Source organism: Gallinula chloropus (assembly GCF_964237585.1).
Source record: "Gallinula chloropus genome assembly, chromosome: 19".
Lineage (NCBI taxonomy): Eukaryota > Metazoa > Chordata > Aves > Gruiformes > Rallidae > Gallinula > Gallinula chloropus.
In genome coordinates, this window is record NC_140104.1 from 11,768,658 (window position 1) to 11,791,383 (window position 22,726).

The following is a 22,726-nucleotide window of genomic DNA, read 5'->3' on the forward strand; positions in this document are numbered from 1 at the left end:
GGCGGAGCGTGTGCGGGGCCTGGGGCAGCGGCGGGGGATGGCGGAGCCGTGGCGGGAAGCGGAGCCGCTGTGGCGGACGCCGCCGGAGCGCCTGGGCCCGCCGCACATTTACCGTATGGCGGGGGCGCTGGGAGCCGAGCTGCGCCGCCTCTCCGGCCGCTTCGGCCCCGAGGCCGTGGCCGGGCTGGTACCGCCCGTCGTGCGGCTGCTGGAGCTGCTGGAGGCGCTGGTGGCCCCGGCGGCGGCCGCCGAGGGGGAGGCAGCGGCAGCGCCGGCCGGGCGGCAGGACGCGGAGGTGAGCGTGGCGGGGGGGCTCGTCCGACCCTTCGGCCGCGGCCTTGACCCGCGCTGGTCTTTGCAGGGGTCCCCGTGGGGATGGCCCTGACCCGGCTGGCCCCGGGTCCCCGGCGGTTGGTCTCAGCCGGCTGTCCTCGCTCCCCGGGTGGCCCTGATGGGGCTGTCCCCACCCCCCGGGACGGCTGGGACCCGGCTGTCCCCGCTCCTCGGGATGGCTCTGACCCAGCTGTCTCCACCCCCGGGGTGGCCCTGACCCGGCAGTCCCCACGCCCCCTCCGGGACGGCCTCGACCCGCCTGGCCCCGCTCCCCGGGATGGCCCTGACCCGGCTGTGGTCGTCCCCCAGGACCCAGAGCAGCGGTTGTGGGAGGCCGAGCACCGGGAGCGAGCCCTGCACGGCCGCCTGGCCCGCCTGGAGGAGCAGAACCGGCAGCTCTTGGGGCAGCTTGCGGAGAGCCAGTCCCACGAAGGTGGGTGTCCCGGTGGGTTTGGGCTCCCCTGGTGCTACCGGGTCACCCTGCGGGGGATGACAGGTTGGGTGGAGGTCTGAACCAGCCACTCAGCCTGGAGACTTGTCCTATTGAGCAGCACAAGTGTTATCTTGTTTTGCAAGTTTATAGGGACCCTGAACCCCCAGAGCACATCCCAAACCTCCAGGAAGGTGGTGGAGGATGCAGGCTGCTGTTGCCTGCACAAGGATGTGTCAGGCACAGCCTGAAGCACCCAGCTCCCCTCTTCCCGCTGTCCCTACTCTGGTATCTGCCAGGAACGTTACAGTTTGGCTTTGCAGAAGCACCAAAGAACCTCCTAGTGGTGTGGGGTTGGGGGAATCCTTGGGTCCTGGGGCCACTCACGCCTGTCTGCCCGTGTCTGGGCTCAGATAGCACGGCGCGGAAGGAACGGGAGGTGATGCTGCGGCTGAAGGAGGTGGTGGACAAGCAGAGGGATGAGCTTCGTGCCCAAGCCCATGAGATAGTCTGCAAGAGCCGAGACACAGAGGCGGTGAGAGCTTGTGGGTGTGGTGGGTAAAGGGCCTAGGGACCTCCTTTCACGTCACCTCGCCCCGGAGGCTGTCACAGCCGGTGATCCTGCTGGGGCAGATGCCTTTCCCATGGCTCTGCATGGGCTGATGTCCCTGGGTGGGGGCCCAGAGCTGCTGCCCTGCCTCACTCTGAGCTGCCCTGGTCCCTCCAGCTGCAGGAGCAACTGCATCGCTTCATGGCCATGAACGAGGACCTGCGTCACAAGGTGGCCGTGGTGCAGGCTCAGCTCAAGAGCACGCTGGAGAAGAAGTCAGACCTGGAGGCTGCGATGCTGCAAACCCAGAAGGAAATGAGCAGGAGGAGCAGGACCAGCCCTGAGATCCAGCAGCCACCCAGCCCTGTGAGTCCAAGTCTGTGGCCCTGCTGCTACAGGGCATCACTCACATCAGCATGACCTGCCCAGCCCTCCCAGGGGCTCCTGGCACCCCCGGAACAGGACTGAGTGAGGCACTGTAACGGGAGGAAAAGGCAGAAGAGGCTTGGAGGATGAGGAGGGTTTACCATGTGTAGTAATGGGTTGTGGGTGCCGGCTGACCTGGGGAGCTGCTGTGGTCCGTGGTGGGCTGCAGCAGCTCCAGACCAGCAACTCATTCCTGAGACTCTGCCCGCTCTGCCTGCCCATGGCACCCAGCCTTGGGGCTGGGCATTCAGCATCTCCGCTCATCTGCTGACTCTCTGTCCCTGCAGGAAGCAACACCGTCACCCACAGAGGAGCTGCAGCACCAGGACGTGGGCAGGAGCCCTCCTCACTGCTGCTTCTCCAAGGAAGAGCTGCAGCAGATCCTGCAAGAGCGGAACGAGCTCAAGACCAACCTGTTCTTGGTGCAGGAGGAGCTGGCCTATTACCAGCGGTGAGTCCTGCCACAGTGATGTGGGGCAGCGAGCCGGGTCCCTCCTGTCCCTGCAGCCACCCGTGGTCCCTCAGAGGCTGCTCCTGGTGCTGTTGGGGTGGATTTCTTTGCTGGGCTCTCAGTTAACGAGCTGCTGCTCTTTACCAGAGAGCTGCTAAACGAAGAGAGAGTTCCCGGCTTCTTCCTACACGCCATGAAATCGACTATCAAAAGGCAGAGAAGAAAAATCAGGGCCAAAATGCTGGGAACGGAGGAGGAGTCAGCAAGCAGGTGAGTCCTGCTGCCAGGGCAGGAGGATGGGCAGGACAACCTGGCTGGCCAGCTGCTTCTGCGTGCTGCGACGCCCGGCAGGCAACTTCCGGGCCAAGAGCTGCCTCCTCCCTGCCTCCTTCCTGAGATCAAAGGTTTTAATGGCTGCAGTGGTTGTCTTGTCTTGTCCTGGCTGAGCCCTGGGAGCCACCACAGGAGCTGGGCCTGTCTCTGCTGCCGCTCTCCTGTCCCCACCACCAGCTAAATGCCGCTCGTCCCTGCGCCGCGGATGTGGCAAAAGGGGAGGGGGGGTGGTGGCACTGGGACTGCTGGATGGGGAAGGCTGGTCCCTGTGCGGTACAGCTGGAGGCTGTCTGCTGGAGAGCCTTTGAAGGTGACAGTAGAGATGTTCCCTGAAGGCTCCAAGAGATGTTCATGGGCAGTGTTGGCTCCAGCAGACTTCTCACGGCGGGGAGGGAAGGGGAGGACAGGCCCCTGCTGGGGACCAGCCCCTGCTCCTTGCAGCTGCTGGAGGTGGTGGGGCAGAGCCTGGGCTAAAGCTGCCCTGTGGCATGGGCAGAGCTGGGTCTCGCTGGCTTTCAGGGACTTTAATGAAGGTCTGAAGGGGGCTGAGCTCTTCTGTGCTACTGAAACCTGCTGCTTGCTTGTGCGGGGGGTCCCTGCTGCAGCAGGGGGACCTGGAGGTGTTGGGTCCTGCCCGCTCACCTCCCTGCCTGGTGAGGATAGCTGCTGCTGTACGAACCCCCTGCAGTCATCTCTCCTGGGGTATCCTACTGCCTGTGAGGCCTGACTGTCACCTCCCTCGGTGCTGGGCTGTCACCCACCTCACACCGAGCCACAGCTGGAGATGCCGACTGTCAGGCTGCTCCCCTGGAGAACGTGCACTTGCTGTGTGGGGTGAGATGCCCAAAGACTCCACTGCAGCAGCAACTGGGGACACACCACCAAGTGCCTGAGGTCTGAGGCTGGTGTCTGAAGGGCCTCACAGCTCTTGGTCGCTGAGGCAGGGTTGGGACAGGAGCATCGCTGCAGCTGGCTGTGGCTTTGGGGCAGGTCAGAGCCTGATGGTGTTTTGTGGGACAGACAGCAGCCACCTCCACATGCCCAGCTCTGCAGCAGACACCCCTTGGATTGGGAGGGAGCCCCTGGGTTGCTCTGGCACTTGCTCGTGGGGAGCCTGTGACTCAGCACAGGTTTTTTCCCCACTCCTTTGTGCTGCAGTGATGAAGATCAGGGCTCCTGGCACCTGGCTCATGGCACGGACTGCACAGATGCTCAGCCTTCTGAATCCAAAATTAGAAGCTTGTAAGTTTGCTGCTGGGGGTGGGTGGCTCTGCCAGCAGCGAGGAGGGTTGGGGCTTGGCTGCAGACTTGGCACCCACTGAGCTTGGTGCCTGCACTGCTGGGTACGAGGGGATGGAGCCAGGCTGCTCGGTGTGGGGCTGGCAGGGATGCTGCCACAGTGGGGGTTGCTTGGTTCAGGGGATCTGCCTTGCCCAGGGCAGGGGCGTGTCTCACTGCCCTCCCCACCCCCGGGGACTCGATGTCCCCCTGCCACCAAAGCAGAGGGAGTTGGGGATCTGGCTGCTTCCCTGAGAAGGCTCCTCTCCCCCACCACCGTTATCTGCTCTCTCTGCAGTTTTGGGCTGTGGTATCAGGGCAGCAGCAAGGACCCCCCCGCATCCAGCAGCTCCGGAGCCTGGGAAATCATTGACTCACTGGACGAGCCAGCAGGCAGCTGCCCAGACAGAGCCACCCCACCCCTCTGACCCCCTGAACAGGAACCGAATCTGGCTTCTCAGCAGCACTTCTCAGCATCTTCGAGAGCAGCACCGCAGCCCTGGCCACTTCCCTGTGCTGTGGTGCCGGCAGAGCGGCGGCACGGGCACCCTCCCTGCAGCCTCCCCGGGATGCTTGGCTGCAGGGTGCCAGCCTGGCACAGGACAACATGGCACCGTGGGGCATCTCTGCCCATCAGCCAAACCTTTTGTTGTGCCCAGGGCTTAACCACAAGGGTCTGGCACAGCTGTGCCCCTGCTCCCCACTTCTCAGTGCTGCTCAGCGCTGTGGGGGTCTGCACCCCTTTCCTGCCCCTGCACCCAACAGGGCTCTTTCTGTCTACTTGGTGGGTCTTTCTGCCAAGCACCTCCACTCACAACCCAGGACCCCATGGTGGGATCCTGTCCTGCTGGGGCTTCACCCCTTTCCACCCATCCCTCCCCCCATCCCTGCAATGTGAAGATGGAGTTGGGATGCCCAGCCCAGTGGGTGCTGTCCCTGGTCACAGCACAGCTGGGGGGGGGGGGCTGAGCACGCTGCACTGGGTGTCAGGGTGCTCCCGTGTCTGGGGACGGTCAGGATCAGCACTGCCAGTGCCACTCCCACACTTCCCAGGAGTGGGGTGAATCAGGGACCTCTTCCTGCTCCTACTGGGACCCCCAAAACTGGAACAATCCTCGTGTTCACAGGGCTGAGTTGGGCCTCCTGGGTCAGGACCTTTCTAGCTCTGGGACCAGAGTCAGAAATAAATCAGTCTCATTTCTCCCCAGAGGAACCTGCTGCCGCCTCTGCTCCTTCCCTGGGCAGGGCAGGGGGATGCTGCCGGGCTTCACTCGCGCCGCTGCAGCGCGGTCATCGCTTGTCGTGTGCTGGGGCAAAGGGCTGGGGCCAGTAGAGCTGTGCCAGACCCCAGAGCCCTAAACTACACTGGGGACAGAGGCTGCACAGGGGCTGTGGCCCTGGGTGTGATGGAGTTAAGTCCTGCACGGCAGCAGGAGCTTCCAGCACGGGGGCCGCTGGCCAAGCCGGCCTTGGGTAGGAAAAAGGTGTTTCCTGTGCATCTGCTGACACAAAGCTCCTGGGGAGACACGAGGTGGGATGGCAGCCAGCAGTGGTTCAAAGGCCATCACAGAGCAGGCTGTGTCCCCAGGGGGGGATGTGGGGACCGCACGTTTCAGCCCCTGCCAGGGGTGGGCAGGTCCCAGGGGGTCAGGGCTGGGGGAGGCAGTGGGTGCCTCATCTTGGTTGGGGGGGATGTTGGCTGAAGCAGCTTTGGGGGTGATGGAAGATGGCACAGGGGAAGGAGGCGGCCACAGGTGAGATGTTTGGGTGGGTGCCGGTTCTTACGTGGTCATGCAGAGCCCACAGTCACCCATTTCTGCTTCTGGGGTGGCAGTAAGGGCCCAAAATAGCCCGTGGGACAGCATTTGAGACTGCACCTGGAATATTGTGTCCAGTTCTGGGGCCCTCAGCTCAAGAAGGACATAGAACTCCTTGAAAGAGCTCAGTGCAGGGCCACAGAGATGATGAAGGGAGTGGAACACCTTCCTCTTGGGGACAGGCTGAAGGAGCCAGGCCTCTTTAGCTTGGAGAGAGGAGACTGAGGGGTGTCCTCATCAATGTCTATAAATATGTAAAGGGAAAGAGACAGGAGGCTGGAGCCAGGCTTTTCTCAGGGATGGCAGCGACAGGATGAGGGGCAATGGGTGCAAGCTGGAGCAGAGGAAGTTCCATGTGAATATAAGGAGGAACTTTGTCACTGTGAGGGTGACAGAGCCCTGGGACAGGCTGCCCAGAGAGGTTGTGGAGTCTCCTCCTCTGGAGACATCCAAACCCCACCTGGATGCGTTCCTGTGGGATTTAGTCTGGGTGATCCTGCTCTGGCAGGGGCGTTGGACTAGATGATCTTTCATGGTCCCTTCCAACCCCTAACACTCTGTGTTTCTGTGGTTCCTGATCTCTTCCCCCCCCTCCTCCCCCGCCCCACTCCTGACGTCTGGATCGGGGCGCCTCCTCCCACATTTCCTCAGGAAGAAACCCAAGGCTGGCGGGAGGAAGAGGCCGCACCACAGGAGGGACAGCACAGGACAGACAGGACAGACAGACACTGGTGCAGGGCTGGGGAGCTGATGGGATTTGGGCCCTTGTCCCTCACCAGGATGGGGAGTGCCCGGCCCATCCTCTGCCTCCAGCTGTGGCTGTGGGTGCAGAGCTCTGCCCAGGACCTCGACCCCGATGGCAGGAACGTCTGCAGGTAGGTGCCATGGGGGTCCCTGCTTGTCACCCTCTGTCTCCTGGGGCCTCTCCAGTGGGTCATCATCCATCTGTCCTTCCATGGACAGAGATCTGAGCCTGCCAGCACGGGGATACTGAGACTGGGGTGATGCTGGGGAGCGTGGTCAGGGCACACGCGGGTGTTTGGGGCATCCAGACCCTTTCTCTTGGGGTTATTTCTCACGCAGCCCCAACATGTGGGGCAGTGGGGGGGACATGGGAGTGTTGGCACAACCCTCATTGTGCACTAGGTGGGAAATGGAGGTGTAGTAAACCCCAAAGGCCTCTTGAAGCTGATGTCTCCTCTGCTTTTCTGCTGCGTCACCTCTCCGGTTGCTCTGGGCAGCAGCAGTAGTGCCTTTGCTCGTCACCAGCAAAGCTCTGAGCCACCCCCAGAGCATGGGGGAACCTAGATGGGCTCCACAGTGGCAGAGCCAGGCTGCCCCACCGCTCGTCCCCACCAGGCAGCCCCACCACCCATCCCCACTGCCCAGCCCCACCACCCACTCGGGCTGCAGCCTCTTAAATTTCCTTCCATTCTGCTGGCTTCCTTCCGGAGCAATGCCTCCAGGGCCGTGCCGCTTCCCTGCCTGGCAGGCCCACGTTCACTTCAGCCAAAGCTGGGAAGCCCCATGCAAACCCCCCTCTGGCCCCAGTACCCTTCATCCCAGCTGATGGACCCTGGGTCTCTCCACAGGCTCCCCGCCGGCCCGGCGTGCTGCCCCGGCTGGAAGCAGGAAGGGCGGGAGTGCACGGCTGGTGAGTGATGGATGGTGATGGAAGCCCAAAGCTCGGGCCCTGTGCTCAGCCACACGGCTCCTCCACAGCCCTGGGTGTCAGGGAGAAGCCTGACAGCTTTCCTCAAGCAGAGGCAGTGGGGTGCTGCACCATGAGGACCCCCCCCCCCAAACTCCCGCTGAAGAAGCTGCTGGGCCAGAGGGACTGAGTGGGGAGGGGGATGGTGGTGTCCCTGGGAAGGTTCCTTCAGCAGGGGATGCCCCGGCCGTGGGTGGTTTGGCAGTGGGGTACGACCCAGGGTGGGTGTCATCACACGCTGACGTGCCTGTCCTGCCACTGGCAGCACTGTGTGAGGGGGAGGACGCCTGCGGGGCCGACGAGGTGTGTGTGAGACCTGGGGTTTGCCTCTGCAAACCCGGCTTCTTCGGCGCAGACTGCAGCTCCCGTGAGTACTTCTCTAGGCCTCAGCCCCCCACCATCCCTCTTTGCCAGCCTGGATACTTGGGGCACTGCCAGGCTTCCCCCTTACCCCCTCCCCCATCCTTCCCATCTCCCTCTCTCTGCAGCCTGTCCCGAGCGGTACTGGGGCCCTGACTGCAAGAGGAGCTGCCCGTGCTACCCCAACGGGCGCTGCGACCCGGCGAGCGGGCGCTGCACCTGCGACCCCAACCACTGGGGACAGCTCTGCCAGTTCCCCTGCCAGTGTGGCCCCCACGGCCGCTGCGACCCCCTCACTGGCGCCTGCCGCTGCGAGCCGGGCTGGTGGGCACCCACCTGCAAGAGGCAATGTCAGTGCAACCCCGCCAGCTCCCACTGCGACCCGCTCACCGGCCACTGCCGCTGCCTGCCGGGCTGGTGGGGCAGGAGGTGCAGCTTCAAATGCTCCTGCAACCTCTCGCCCTGTGCCCAGGAGACGGGCAAGTGCAAATGCAAGGCTGGGTTTTGGGGGCCGTCGTGCCAGCGGCACTGCGACTGCTTGTACGGCTCCTGCAACCCCCTCAGCGGGCACTGCACCTGCCACCCCGGATACCAGGGCAGGAGCTGCCAAGACCCCTGCCCAGCAGGGAAATACGGGTCTCAGTGTGTGCACAGGTGAGCTGGGGGCACTGGGGGTGGGGGGGACGGGCAGTGGGTTCCCAGGGGTTGCAGCCAGACCTAGGATGGGGGGGGGGGGGAACAATTGCAGTCGTGTCTGAGCAGAGCGTGCTGAGCAGCCCTGGCTGGCTGCAGCAACAGGAAGACATCCCACTGATGCCAGCAGAAAGCTCCAGTGTCATCCCAAAGTCCAGTCGCCCTGGGTGCTGCTCCCCAGGGTGATAAAGCAGCCGCTCTCCCCGCTTGCTTCCTGCCCTGCTGTGATGGGCTAGAGGGCATTTCCCCAGGGTCCAAACTGATGCAGGATCCAGTATGGGGTGAAACCTGTGTTTCAGGGAGGGGTGGGGGGGTGTCAGGACCTCACCCCCGCCCCTCACCCCCTCTGCCCGTGCAGCTGTGGGAACTGCAAGCGCAGCCAGCCCTGCTCCCCTGTGGATGGCTTCTGCCTGGCCTGCCAGCCCGGCTGGAACGGGACCCTCTGCAAGGAGCCCTGCACACCCGGCTTCCACGGCGAGGAGTGTCTCCAGCCATGTCCCCGCTGCCGGCACGGGGAGCCCTGCGACCCAGAGACCGGGTCCTGCCTGCACTGCGAGCCTGGCTGGATGGGGCCCAGGTATGCCCAGGGCAGCCCTCAGTCCTCCTGGGGGGTCCCTGCACCGGGGCTCGGTGCCCTGATGCTCTGCTCTCTGCCTCCGTAGCTGCAACAGCTCCTGCCCCACGGGCACCTTCGGTGACGGATGCCAGTTCCTCTGCCCTGAGTGTGTTGAGGGGAGTTGTGACCCTGTGTCAGGAGTGTGCATCTGCCATGCGGGCTACTGGGGAGCCAGGTAAGGCCAGGAGCAGAGCAGGGCTGGGGGGAGAGCCCCCTGCTCTCCCTGAGGGGCTTTTCCCTCCTTTCCTCTCTCTTCCAGCTGCAACGACACCTGCCCGGAGGGGTATTTTGGAGTGAACTGTTCCTCTCCCTGCCAGTGCTCCCGGGGGACCTGTCACCCCATGCGAGGAGACTGCGTGTTGAGTAAGAGCGACCACAAACTTACTCCTCCGTGCTGGGGATGGAGGTGCTGGGGGGTTGCAACGCAGCCTGGTCCTGCCCAGTGCCTCCTGGCCCTGGTGCAGGTTGTGCTCTCCACGTGGGATGGCTCTACAGGACACACAGGACTCAACCCACCTTCTCTTGCACAGGTCTTAAGGACCACGGGGCACTTGCAGCCGCCATCCTCGTCCCTCTCCTGCTGCTGTTGCTCTGTGTTGCCTGCTGTTGCTGTGGGGCCGGCCCTGCAGATGCTAGAGACAGGTATTTTTGTATGTTTGCAACCTTTGATGTGAAGCCACCTCCTGCACCCCCTCACACCCATCTCCCCTGTGCAGGGCGGCTGTGCCGGATGACGACGTGGTGGCCAGGATGAAGCACCACGTGCGGGGGGTGCTGGCGAACCTCAGCGCTATGATACCCTGCTTTTCCCTGGGTGGCTACAAACTCCCCAAAGTCACAGGTGAAAAGAACATGCAGCGCTGCTGAAAGCCCTTCCAGGCTGTCACCCCCCACCCCACATTGTCACTATGTGGGGAGGAGGCTCTCACTTCCCTCCCACTCCCCATCCCACCGCACATCTAAGGGCAGGCGTTGCTCTCCTGCTCCAGCCCTGAGCACCCCAGGGTGCTTGAGGTCAGCTGGGTGTCTTCTCCTCACCAGTTTCCCACCACGACACGGAAATCCCCTTCAACCCCAGCTTCATCGAGCCGCCCTCAGCCACGTGGGTCTCAGACAGCTCCTTCTCCTCCTCCTTTGAGACCGACAACGAGGGACCTGAGTACTCCGTCCCTCCCAGAGAAGGTGATAGCCACAGCTTCCCCCCCTTTCCCCAGCCACCTGCAGCCCTTCTGGGCAGCCCAGGGTCAACCCCGCCCCGTTGCCAACCCTGGGTGTCCCAGGGACAGACACTGGGTGCAAGCAGCAGTTATTTTCATACCCTCGTTTTCCTCTCTGCAAGGACACGGTGGGGGCCAGGCCTGGCCTCGTGTGATGGGCTGTGCCCAGCGTGGGCAGCCCCGTTTCACAACCTCCTCCCAGGAAAACATTCCCAGGGACAATCCTATTGCATCAGCCCTGTCCTGATGTGTCCCTTGGCAGGGGGGGGGGGCAGCTGTGGAAGCCCCAACCCTCACCCCTTTCTCCTACAGGCGTCCCACTGCTGGGGGGAGCTGAGCTGCAGGATGGGGTGTCCCCCCTCGGCGAGGCACTGCTGGACCCATCTGCCTTCAACTCTGAGGATGTCTCTCAGCCCTTCACCATCCCTCGCACCTCCAGCATCGCCAAGGCCAAGCGGCCATCTGTGTCCTTTGCAGAGGGGACAAAATTCGGGGCGGTGGAGACCCCCAGCCCTGGGCGGAAGCCCAAGACCCCGTGGGGTCCATCCAAGCTTTCTTCACCTCTGGGGGACACGGCAGTGGATCCCCCCACTGAACAGCCAGCCAGTGATTGCTACGAGAGTCCTGAACCCCTCAGCAAGGGGGAGGAAAGCCATCGGCCATCGCCCCGGGCCACCCCGGGGGGCCGCCGGCGGGTGGTCTCTGGCACCCGGCACGTGGCCCAAAGAGTGGAGGCTCTTGAAGCAGCTGCAAAATCCGGCAGCTGGGAGGCCAAGGGGAAGGAACCCAACGTCACCACCATCTACATGATGGTGGGAACAGCCGGGCAGGACCCCAAGGCAGAGGCAGGTGGCGACGGACCGGTCCAGGCTGTGCTCAAGCGGCTGGGGAGCTTGCAGAGGGGCAAGTGGGCTGCAAAGGAAGAGCCCAAGGTGAGGAGGAGCACTGAAGCCATACAGAAACCCCCCCGCCGGGCTCTGGCGCAGCACAGAGACTCCGTGAATAGCTGCAAGCAGAGGGAGAGCATCCCAGAGGCTCCCGCCGAGCCATCCCCTGGCAAGCACCAGCATGTCCCTGGGAAGAGACTGTCCTTCCTTCTCTCCTCTCCCTCCCTGAAAAGCACTGGGGCCCAGCATGGGGCCAGTGGTGCTGCAGAGAAGGGCAAAACCTCTGAGTTAGACCCCAGCCTGGAAAGGGATGGAGAGGCTGCCCCGGAGGAAGAGCCGAAATATGAGAACGTGGCCACTGGCACTGCTGATTCATCCCCCAGCCCCACTGCGGAACCACTGGCTGCCCCCAGAGCCACCTGAGCCATCCTCACCTGGACTGGGGCACCGGGAGACCAGGACCCCCTCAGACCCCAGTGTGGGGGAGCTGACATTTCCCTCCCCCCCCCCAAGCTGTGAACTGGAGAGGCATCGAGCCTTCCCCTTGACCCCTCTCCTTGGTGCTGCATTGCAGGTGGGGACCCTTGCTGGCCAGCACAGCCATCGGGATGTGTGATGCTGAGAGCCACAGTGGTGGCAGCCCTGTGGCATTGCCGTGCTTCAGGGTTACTTTCTGCACACCCCCCAACACCCCTCTCCCTCCCCATGTGTCCCATTTTGTGTCTGCCACAACCCGGAGGGACAGCGATGCTCTGGATGCACCTTCATCCCTACACTGGGCATGGGGAGACGTGTCCTGTCCTCCTAACTGGGGCTGGAGGGGGCTGTGCTGGGAGACATGGGGGGCAGCAGCCCAGTTTCACCTTTCCCCCATCCCAGCTCCCACAAAGCTTCCCGGAGCCTCCTGCCACTGATGAGGATTAATTTGTGGAGCTGGGGCAGAGCTGCTGGGCTGTCCCAAGCAGCTTCGTGGGAGATGCATTTTAGCCACATATCCCCGAGGGTGGTGGGGTTGGGAGTGGGGGGTGGGGGGGGTGGGGGGCTCTGTGCTGCTCCAGCTGCTTTTGTCTCCATCCCCATGCAGGGAGCGCAGGGAAAGGCGCGTGGCACGGCCACGGGGTTGGTTTATCGACGGCCTTTTAAACCCCAGGCGATACCAAGCTGCAGTTGTGCAAGAGCAAACGTGGCAGCCGGGCTGTGACCATCAACCTGTGCACCCAGAGCGCCCGCCTGGCCCTGATAAGGATGAAACCTGCCCAGAGAACAGCATTTCTGCCCCAACCGCCCGTCACCGCCTACGCCTCGGTCCTGCCGCCGCAACGCCATCGCTAAGGGGTTGGCTGAGGCACAGGGAATGTGCTGCAGCATCTCCAGCACGGCCAGAGCCCCTCTGGAGGTGCCGGCTTGAGGGCTCTGCTGCCCTGGCAAAGGCGGTTGAGATGCCCAAGAGGGTTCACAGCATGAACTGGGTTTTGATGTATCGAAGTGGTAGAAGTTTCTTGTGTATTTTTGCAGTTGTTTTGTGGGGCATGAAAAAAAACCCTCTGGATGGAAAATTAAACGTTACCAAAGCCCTTTAGGAGTTGGGGTTCCCACCTGCCCTCAGAAAGACTCGGCCAGAAATATTATCCAATGCCTGGAAACTGGTGGCACCTTTAGGCTTTGGGGTTGTTTTTTTCCTTCAATTTCTGTTTCTGTTGAAGCTAATTCTGAATTCTTGTGGTGCTGGAGACTGGGGGCAGAGGGATGGTGAGCAGGCTGTGAGGGGACAGAGGCTGCATCATGTGAATAATCCCACTCCTGCTCTGGCACTGCTGAGCTGGGGGTGCAGGATTTGGGGTGCTCCAGCAAACAGTGGGAGTTTTGCTTTCTTTCCTTTGGCTTTTTTTGCAGGTGCTGCCCTGCAGCACAAGGTGCTGAATCCCCATGGTCCCACGTGGGTGAGGCTTCCAGCTCTGCAGAGAGCACGCAGCACTCCCTCCTTCGCTGGCATCACCCTCTGCTGCGGTTGTAACACCAAATACTCTGGTGTACAGCTCAAACCTGCTCACCCTTGGCTCTGCAAGGCTAGTCTTTGTTTTGATGCTGGTTTATCACAGCCCCACAGTTTATTTATCAGCAGCAATGTTTTTTTTTTCCTAAACCATTTGGATATTTTCAGCCTGTGAGCCGAGCAGCACTGTGCCAGAAGTGAACATCACGTGAGCCGGTTAACCCGGGGCATGGCATGTAAATAGCTGACAACAACCTGACAGCCTTTCCTTTTGAAACAGGCAGTGGGCTTTGAGAAAACGGGGCTCCTGCTGCTGCCAGCACCTTTCGTGTTGGTGGGCTGTGAGGCAGGATGTTTCTTCTGCTGGCAGATGAAGTGTCTTCCCGCTGTCTGGGCAGTGTGGGGAATGGCAGTGGGGAATTTTCAGGGCACGTGGCTGCCCCTGGACATGCCCATGGTGTGGTCACACTGTGCCTTCTTGCTAAGGATCGCTTTGGGCCGGCTCTGCTGTGGCTTTAGTTTGGGATGTGGGAGGGCTGCAAGGCAGAGCTGGCAGGTGAGCGAGGGGTTAACGTCTTCCCGTGCTGCATCTCTGACTTTCCGAATCCGGCTGCAGAGGTTTGAAGCCAGACGGTGGGAAGTGGTTCCCACGCAGGTCTGTGCTCTGCTGGGGCAGCTCTTGGCCTCATGGAGGTAGGGAGAGGCTGGAGACATTCCCCATGGCCAAAGGGGTCTGCCCCCATCACCGCAGCCTTACCATCCATCTCCTTTCCCAACCTGTCCAAGCTCTGCCTTAGAAGAGCACCGCATCGCGGCTCTGCCCGAGCCTGCTGAAGACCTCCCTGCGTGGTGGGGCAGGAGCTGCCACCTCCCTTCCAGCCCAAACTCATTCCTGGCCGGTTCCTACAGACATGTCTTTGTGCCAAAAGGCCCCAGCTTCACTTTATTTTTTTCCTCACCATGATGTTTACTCAGTCCCCGGGTGTATTTATAGACAGCAGCCGATCACCTGATAGCTTCTTTTCTCCTTCTAGGAGAGGAAAACCGAGCTCCCCGCCACGCTCCCGCTGTAGCGAAGGGTTCCCGTGTCCCCAGTCACCCTCCTCACCCTCCTCGTGCTCCTTCCCATCACAGCTCACGTTTCTTGGACACAGTGCCCAGGTTTGGGGGCTGAGGTCTCCCGGGGCCTCGTGCTGTCTCAGCCCCTGCTAAAAACCACCCAGCTCTGATCCCAGCTGCCTTGTTTTCTTCGGGCTTTTTCAATTTGTTTGTTTGCTTTGGCTCACATCCACTCTCCAGCTGTTGCAACGTTTTTACCCTTATCCCACAGCCGAGGTCGAGGAGTTTCCTCTTCCCACCCGCCGCAGCCGTGCCCCTTTCGCAGGGACGGGTCCACCTCCGTTTGCCCGGGCCCTCGGTTCTGCTGAGTGGCTCAAGAGATGTTTACCTACCCCGAGCGCTGTTTTCATCCCCTTTCAGAGGAGAAAACATCCCCTCTAACGATTTCCAGGGGTACGTGGCCACCTCCTCCAGCCTGGGACCTTGCTGATGAGGGAGGGGTCTCAGGCGGGAGTAGAAATCCCACGGGAGAGCACCCTGGAAAACAATGTGATGTGAAAATTGGGCAGAGCCGGGTGCGCCCGGGCTCAGAGCGGCTCTTGTGGCTTGCAGTGATTTTACTTCCACTGTGCAGCGCAGCCGGCGGTGCTCCTGGGTGTCGAGGGACCGGTACCCCTCGGGTTGTGCGGGGGGAAGGGTGGGGGGTCTGGGATGGGTGAGTTTCACAGGACGGATCCGGTGCCTGTAACCGCAGCCGGACGACGGGAGCCGCTGTTCCCGAAATGGCTCCGGTGCTCGGCTGGGCTTGTACGTTCCGGCGGCAGCGCGGTGCGGTTCTCCCGGCTGCCGCCCGGGGCCGGCGGAGACCGGCCGCAGCCGGCACCAAACCCCGCAGGGAATTTCCCGCTGTCGCTGCGGGACCGCGCCGTGCCGGGAGGTGGAGCGGGCGGGCCGGCGGGGCCCGGCATCATCACCTCCACCCGCCGGCGGTCCCGTTTTAATCCCTTTCCCCTGGGTTTTGTTCTTTTTTTTTCCCTGGAAAGCGGCGAGACCCATCACCGCGCCCGGGAGCCGCTGGCCCGGCGCTGCGGGGATGGGGCGGGGATGGGGCGGGGGGGCACACGCGGCTTTCGGGTGTTCCAAGGTCCCCGCTGAGGGATCCCCCCCCCCATCCCCGTGCCCAGCCCCGGCCTCCGACCGGGGAAACAGCGGCTGTGGCATCCGAGGGGCGTGTGCCCGGCCCGGTGCGGCGGGACCGGGGGGTGGGGAGGGAGGGATCGGGGTGGGTGAAGGGGAGGGAGGGAGGGACCAGGGGGGGTACCCGGGGGTGCGCGGCCCCGGCACGTGCCCCGGCGGCAGCGGAGGGCGCGGTCATTGGCCGGGACGGCGACCAATCAGCGGCGGCCGCTGTTTGCTCCGGAGGACGGATAAAAACCCCGGGTGGGACCGCGGCGGCGCGGAGTGGGGGTGCGGCGGCGGTGAGTGGGGTGCGGGGGGCACGGCTGGGGCCCTGTGTGGGCTGGGAGAGCGGGGTGTGTGCGGGATGGGGCTTGTGTGGGGAGGGAGGGGGCGCGTTGGGGGAGCGGGGTGTGATGTGGGTGTAGGGGGGGGGGGTCGTGCGTGGGAGCGGCGTGCGTTGGAGGGGGGTGGGGGGTTGATGGGGAGGGCTGTGGGGGTTGGTTTGTGGGTCGGGAGCGGGGTGCGTTGTGGGATTGGTTGGGGAAGGGGAGAGCAGGATGCGGCAGGGATGTTTGGGAGGGTTGGGGGATTGATGGGGTGCAGCGTGTGTGTGTGTGTGGGGGCTGTGGGTAGGGAGTGGGGTGTGTTGGGGGAGAGTGGGGTAGGTGAGGTGGCTGGTAGAGGGGAGAGCAGGCGGTCCCTCTTGCCATAGAGGGGGTCTCTGTGCTGAGGAAGGATGTGTGGGGCTGGGGTGGGGGATTGTGGATGCAGGGATGAGGAAGAGGAGGTGGTGGAGGGGATGTGTTGTGGGCTGTGTTGGGGGAGTGGGCCTGTGTGGTGGGGACCTGGCTGCAGGGTGGTTTCCCGGGGTGGGGGTCTCTGCACCAGTTTCTGGGGCTGAGGGGTGGCTCTGTCTGCCTGGCATGCTTGCAGGGAGCTGGGTGCTACCCCCCACAAGCAACCCAGGGCTGGGGCCTCTCCCCTGTGGAAAGCCCTGAGAAGCTGTCCTGGGTGGTGGTGGTGTGCAGCCAGCCAGTCTCCCCACAGTGCCTGGCTGGGGCATGCTGTAGGCTGGGAAAAGGCTCAGCTTGTCTAAAATGGCCACCTGCCTTATGACCCAGGGTTGGCCCGGGTGCTGAGCACCTCAGAGCTCCCTGGAGCAGTCCCTTGGCTACCCAGGGTTGCTCCTGAAACAGCTGCTTACTTTTGGGAGCCCCAGGGGCTAGGATAGGCAGATCTGGAGACAGTTAATGCTGCTGCAGCATCTGTGGGGCAGCCTGGGGATGCCAGTGTGCTGTGGTGGAGCAGTGTGTGCTGTGAGCTGTCCTGGCTGGTGCACCTGGCTGCCTGCACAGTTAGGATGGGGCCCACCTTATCTCCCAGCTGGGTGGTCTCACAGTTACCAAACAGTGCTCCTTGATGAGTTGCAGTATGAGCTGTGTATGTAGGACCCATGATGCATATAGGACTTGTGCTCACCTTCCAGAGCTGATCTGTGCTCCTATGTGGGGCAGAGCAGACCTGGCAGGTTGCTAAAGCTGCTGTTAGGACTGTGGGGTTGCCACTCTGGTCCCAACCTCTGCTTGCAAGCAGCTGGGAGAGAGGCTGGGGTGCTGGCTGAAGCCCCCCCACTCTGACAAGTGATTCTTTGCTGCCTGACCCATACAGGTGATGGGGGAAGTGGGCTGTGGGCAGTCACTAGCCGCTGCGTTTTCATACCTGTTGCTCAGGGAGTGGAACAGAGTCCTTGAATGCTCCTCTGTTGCATGGTGTGTGTGCTGGAGGGGCTGCTCCAAGGGCATCTGTGCTCTCCCACCTCCAGGTAACTCAGCAAACTGGTTGCTACCTGCGAGAACAAGCTTCACACCCGAGTGCCTTGTGTTCAGCAGCAGGTTTGCTTGTGTTCCAGCAGAGAGACCTCTTAAATCAGGCTTTTTTTTTTTCCTTTGAGTAGTGTATGTCATGCCTGTGGCCTCATTCAACATTGTTCTGGTCCCTGCAGGTTGAGACTCTGAAAGAGGCCACCTTCCCAAGCAGCGATGGCACCCACGCTCGCAACGGCCCATCGCCGGCGCTGGTGGATGGCGTCCACAGCCATCGTAGAGAACCTGCTCTTCTCTGCTGTCCTGCTGGGCTGGGGCTCCCTCCTCATCATGCTGAAAGCAGAAGGGTTTTATTCCTACCTGTGCTACGGGTTAGGTAAGGATGCTCTTGGAGATTTGTGTGAATAAGTTGCTGCTGAAGGTTGTTGGTGTGGTTCCCCGTCCCAGGGTGGTGTGGAACTGGCTAGAGTAGGGCTGAGCCCTAGATCAGTCCTGGGGTGGAAGGAAAGGGATGTGTGCTCCTTTCCCACACTGATGCTGGGGTGGTTTAACCCACCAGGCAGCTAAAACAACCAAACAGCTATCTGCTCACTTCATTGCCCCCAGTGGGATGGGGAGAGAATTGGGGTGGGGGGGGAGATAAAACTTGTGGGTTGAGGTAAAAATAATATGATAGAAAAGGAAGAGAATAATAATAAAAGAGTATATGAAACAAGTGATGCACAGCACAGTTGCTCATCACCTGCAGACCACCAGCAGCCAGCCAGTTCCTCAGCCATGGTTCCAAGCCCTGGCCAGCTCCCCCAAGCTGTAACTGAGCATGATGGCATATGGTATGGATTATTGGTATATCCTTTTGTCCAGTTGGTCAGCTGTCCTGGCCGTGTCCTCTCCTTGCTTCTGGTGCACACCAGCCTCTGCACTGGCTGAGTGGTGTGAGAGGCTGCAAAGCCCTTGAGTTGGTGTAAGCATTGCCTAGCAACAACCAAAATACCAGTGTGTTATCAACATTATTTTCCTAAATCTAAAACACAGCACTGTACCTGCTACTAGGAAGAAGGTTAATGCTCTCCCAGACAAAACCAGGACAGGTGCCATCCTTGTGATGTTGTAGTGTCTCTGTAGTTGGTGTTGCTTTGCAGAGTGATTGAAAAAGAAACCTTAAAGATTAGGTAAAGCTTTTCTGGAAAGCTGTTTCCACTTGGCCATGAGTTCTTCCTCTGCATGGTGGCCTGGCTGATATGTGCAAGGGAAGGTTTGCTGCATTCTGGAGGATGATGGTTTATAGGGAGAGTGTCCTGAGACTGTAGGAGGAACCTATGGGTACTCTTTCCTTAGTGGGAGGAAAGAAAAGAGCATGAGTGAAAATGAGATTGAGCAAGTCCAGCACTGCTGTTGAAGTTGCAGAAGTGAATTCAACTGATGTTTTCTTCTTCCCCTTCAAATGCATGGGGTGTGCTCAAACCAGGCTCTGTCTCTGGTGGCTTGAGATCCACCTTCTGGCCCTGCCAGAAGAAGCAATTGTCCATGTTGCAGACCCAGCCTTGCAGGGAAGGAGATGGTCTTGTGGCATGGGAAGGATAACCCTGGGAAAAACCACATGAAGGTGGACATAGGTATACCTCAGCCTGGACTTGGGGAGACCTCTGGACTGGGTAATCCCAGGGTGTGGTAGGGTGGACAGTAGTGCTGACAGGAATGTGAGGGCAAAGGTGTGGTATGGATTTGGAAAGCTGTTGTAGTGACAAGAGGTTTGCATGTGCTTGGAGAAGGGAACAGCAGAGCAAAGAGGCGGCAGGAGTGAGGTGGTTGGGCTCTGCCCAGAGATGTGTGATGGTGGATGAGATGAGAAGGTTGATAAAGCCCATTTAGGGCTGGTGAGCATGGAGATGGAGCAGGAAGCAGTAGGGGAAGAAGGAGGTGGAAAGAGAGTGGACCCCAGAGCTTTCAGTGTGTAATGGCTGAGAATAGCAGGGGGGGAAGCTGAACAAAGTCCAGGCAAAAAGTGACTGTAAATAGTTGTGGTGATATTTTATTCCTTTCCTCATTCAGCAGCTGCTTGCTGTGGCCTTCTCTGCTCTATGCCTGTGCCCACAGGCTGCCTCCTGTCTTGCAGAGCCTGAGTTGGTGCACCTGGCAAACACCAGTTTCTCTTGTACCAGCTGTAGGTGGCTGCTCACTCTCCATCCTGTGCTCCCTGTGTGGTGTGGCCCTTCCCAGGGTGCCTGTGCCACTCAGGTCCCCAGCAGTGCTATGGCCTGAGGGACAGTCCTCAGTCGCTGGAGCCACTGTGACTTTGTCACAGGCCTGTGAAGAGATCTCATTAAACCTATCAGGTGGAGACTTTCTGCCACCAAGATAACACACTGGAGCTGATAAGCAAATGCTGACTGTCTCTGAAAGCAGGCATTTTCCTATCTGCTTCCTGAGATGGGCCCTGCTGACGAGAGGCCTGGCTTCACTTGGGGCCCACCTCCTATTCTTTGCTTTGATTGCTTTCAATTCATCCCCCTTTGCCCCAAAACAGAGACCTTCCCCTTGGCTTCTCACCCATGTTTGCCAGTCTGTGGTCTGTCTGGCTTTCCCCATGGGAGCACCCGTGCCACAGACTGCAGGGAAGATGCAGATGTGTGGCCAGTGGTGAAATTGCTGTCCTGGGGGGGAAATGTCTTCCTCCCAGGGACCAACCTGTGCCCTGAGGCAAGAGAACATAATCCCTGGAAAGAAATGTATGTAGTCAAATATTATCATCAAATACCTGGCCATCACTGATGTACTCAGTGGTGGTCTGTGATGAGCATCGAGGACCAGTTATACCTGTTTCCCCATTGATCCATTCTTCCCCTCCTCTGTTCTTCTCCCCATTGTGCTAATCACAGTCGGGATTTGGTTGGGAAGAGGCTCAGCTCCAAGTGTGGGGAGAGTGGAATCACTTGCAGCAGTCACCAAGCTGAGTTTGACCTTTGCTGGGATGAGGATGGCCCAGCAGCTGCCCTTCTAGCACAGCCTATTCAGTTCTGCAGCCTTGGTGGGTACTTGGCTGGAAGGCTGGTGCAAACAAATTGTGACTAGTAGCCTGTGGGCACTTGTTGTCCTTAATGCTGCTGTGTGCATGTAAGTATTGCAGGGGGTGGAAAGGCTTTTCCTAATGAGCCAAAGGTTCTTGGCAGGGTTTTTGTTTGTCAGCAAAAGCTCTGCACTTTGTGATGCCTTCAACAAAAGAGAAAACTAGACCTTGTCCCTTCTGCAGGCTCCTCTCTGAAAGCAGCAGCAGCTGCCCAGAAAGTGACTGTAGCTCATGAAGGGCTCCTTCACTTTCTGTTGAATCCTTCCCTTTCCCTGTCTGTTCTTGGTTTCTGGTATTGATTTTACTCAGCCACCACGGGAAGATGTGGGGTCTGCTGGCCTCTAGCTTGGTTGTGTAAGGGGGGGGGGGGGAGGTGGACAACTAGGGGGGGAAAAAAAAAATCCCTAACAAATATTTCTAAAGCAATTGTGCAATGAGGTTTGAATGGGGGCTGGGGGTTTGTACCCATTCTGGGCAGCAGGTTTGGCCACATCCTGAAAGGTATGTTTGAAATTTGCTGACAAGGAGCTTGGTAGTGACACTTTGTTCCCATTTTAATTTTACTACGCTACTATGTGCCCTTTAACCAACTGAAGCAGCATCTTTTATTCGGTGCAAGTGCTGATTTCACAGTCTTTATCAGGATTTGAGCCTTATCAGCTGCTAAAGAACTTGATGTGTTCAGGGTTTTGCATCACCCTGATGGTACTGGGATTGGGAGGCTCAAAGCTTGGGTGCCTGAGATGTGCTTTCAGAAAAGAAAGAAATCTTGCATGTGATGATTTGCTCATGAAGAGCAGAGATAAGGAGCTCCTTGGACAGAGGGCCTTCCTCTGAGTCAGGGCAGCAGAAACCAAGAGGATGATAAGCTAATTCACTTAGCTTTTCACTCAGTCAGGTTGAGGTGCCTTGACACAGGCGTAGGGAGAGGATGCTGCCCTACAGCTCTTTGTTCCTATTCATCTGGGGGTCTGTGGTGGGGAACTTGAAGTCTGAAGGTCCCTTTCAAGCTGGTGAGATGGGGACAGCTGGTGGAAAGGCTGCACAAACGACCCTGTAAACAGGAAAAAGGTGAAGGCTGTGAGCTCCCCTGCTTGGGCAGGAAATACTGTGTTGGTTAGCAGCTGGTGGTGGTACCACAAAGCCTCATGAGAGGTGCCCAGAGCCAGAACAGCTGTAGAAAGAAATCACACCTGGGAGAGAATGGCAGTGTAACCAGAGACTGCCTGGGACATGAGGCTTTGAGGCGTGTGTCCAAAATGGGGCTCCTGGAAACTCAAGTGGCTGCAAAGAGGGGGGGAAACCCAAAAAAATGGCATTTGCAATGGTATAAAGCAAGAACATCTCCTCCCAGTTCCCAGAAGTATGACACCATCCTGAAAAGAGAAAACATGTTCTTATGTGGGCAGGCTGCAGATCAGTTGTTTGCACATGTCTCTCACTGTGCTTTTCCTTTTTTTTTTTACCCAATGCTCCCAGACTCTCTGGCCCTGGTTTTGGTGGTGTTGGTTTGTGGGTTCTTTCCCTCCTCTTTATTTTTTAGTTTGTTAAAAGAAGGAAAGTGAAGCTATGCAGGCTGTCCTCCCTCTGTGGAGCTATTGCCAGGGTGGCTGGGGGTGTCTTCCCTCCTTGGCTCCCTCTGATCCATGACACAAGATGAAAGGAAACCTCCTCTCTGCTGCCTGAGATGGCAGTTACTCTTGAAAAAGCCAGACTCGTTCCTCCACTAACATAGTGTGTGCCTGGGATTTGAAGAGGTCAGTAAAGAGCAGTTAATAATTGACCCTCTCATGAAACCCACAGCGCTTAATTTGGGAGAAGGGATGACTTTAAATGTTCCAGCACCAGCCTGAACAAATCCTGGCGCTGAGTTTGACATAAATGATTACCCAGGCAGCCTTCCTCTCACCTAAGCTGTCATTCTTTAAATAGTAACTTGAACTACTAATTGGGCAGTAGAAATCCTGCTGCTTGTAGCGGGAGAGCTGTAAAAATAGGCAGAATGTTCTTGTAATTGCTGATAAAGACTTGCAGCTTCTTCTAGCCTGACGGTGAGACAGCAGTGAGAGTACACGGGCTGAGCCCGTGCCGCTCGCTTACATGGGTGGCACTCTTGTGTGTCAGACCTGGTCTGCTTGCATGCAGGTGGACTTGGCAGGGGAATTTGGGGAGGGCACTTGCTGCTGGCTCCAAGACAGCCCTTCCCCAAAGTGCTGTTGCAGATGGAGCCAGGCACGTAGGAGATATTTTTTTTCCCCCAGCAGTGTGGTGTGTGCTGATCTGGAGCAGGATCTGAGCTGTGATTGTGGGGAAACTGCTGTTTGCTGTAGCCAGGTGAATTAGGTAGGTGAGTAGTTAGGTGGGTGAGTCGTTAGGCAGGTTCTCTGGCCATTAATCTCCTCCTAGCTGCATGTCATCTGCTGCCACTTGCTCTCTGGTCCTGATGACCTGCGAGCACGTGGATCTGCGCTCCTCAGCGAGACAGCTCTTGGCTGGACCTTGT

The 22,726-nt window shown here is 59.6% G+C and overlaps 3 protein-coding genes across 4 annotated transcripts in view; all 3 read left to right on the forward strand.

The window, feature by feature from the left end:
- Nucleotides 1–37: 37 nt before the first annotated feature.
- On the forward strand, nucleotides 38–4,999 carry RILP (Rab interacting lysosomal protein; the record flags this gene model as incomplete). Of its 2 annotated transcripts, XM_084272815.1 has the most annotated exons (8): nucleotides 38–295; nucleotides 643–766; nucleotides 1,177–1,298; nucleotides 1,491–1,679; nucleotides 2,027–2,190; nucleotides 2,338–2,460; nucleotides 3,682–3,765; nucleotides 4,100–4,999. In XM_084272815.1, the coding sequence occupies 8 exons, from the start codon at nucleotides 38–40 to the stop codon at nucleotides 4,227–4,229; spliced, it is 1,194 nt and encodes a 397-aa protein (XP_084128941.1). In that variant the 3' UTR covers nucleotides 4,230–4,999. The 2 variants fall into 2 exon arrangements, with proteins under 2 accessions (XP_084128941.1, XP_084128942.1); XM_084272816.1 differs by lacking the exon at nucleotides 3,682–3,765.
- Nucleotides 5,000–6,315: 1,316 nt separating this feature from the next.
- SCARF1 (scavenger receptor class F member 1) lies at nucleotides 6,316–12,663 on the forward strand. The gene is made up of 12 exons (XM_084272979.1): nucleotides 6,316–6,493; nucleotides 7,211–7,272; nucleotides 7,595–7,696; nucleotides 7,818–8,343; nucleotides 8,741–8,959; nucleotides 9,045–9,173; nucleotides 9,258–9,361; nucleotides 9,529–9,640; nucleotides 9,715–9,839; nucleotides 10,040–10,180; nucleotides 10,528–11,676; nucleotides 12,187–12,663. The coding sequence occupies exons 1-11, from the start codon at nucleotides 6,369–6,371 to the stop codon at nucleotides 11,523–11,525; spliced, it is 2,643 nt and encodes an 880-aa protein (XP_084129105.1). The 5' UTR covers nucleotides 6,316–6,368; the 3' UTR covers nucleotides 11,526–11,676; nucleotides 12,187–12,663.
- A 2,954-nt stretch (nucleotides 12,664–15,617) lies between these two features.
- SLC43A2 (solute carrier family 43 member 2) overlaps nucleotides 15,618–22,726 on the forward strand; it is a 33,998-nt gene continuing 26,889 nt past the window's right edge. Inside the window, exons 1-2 of the mRNA XM_084273138.1 lie at nucleotides 15,618–15,632; nucleotides 17,336–17,532. Of these exons, the coding sequence (XP_084129264.1) occupies nucleotides 17,373–17,532 (160 nt within the window). The 5' untranslated portion in view covers nucleotides 15,618–15,632; nucleotides 17,336–17,372. The remainder of the gene's footprint in view (nucleotides 15,633–17,335; nucleotides 17,533–22,726) is intronic.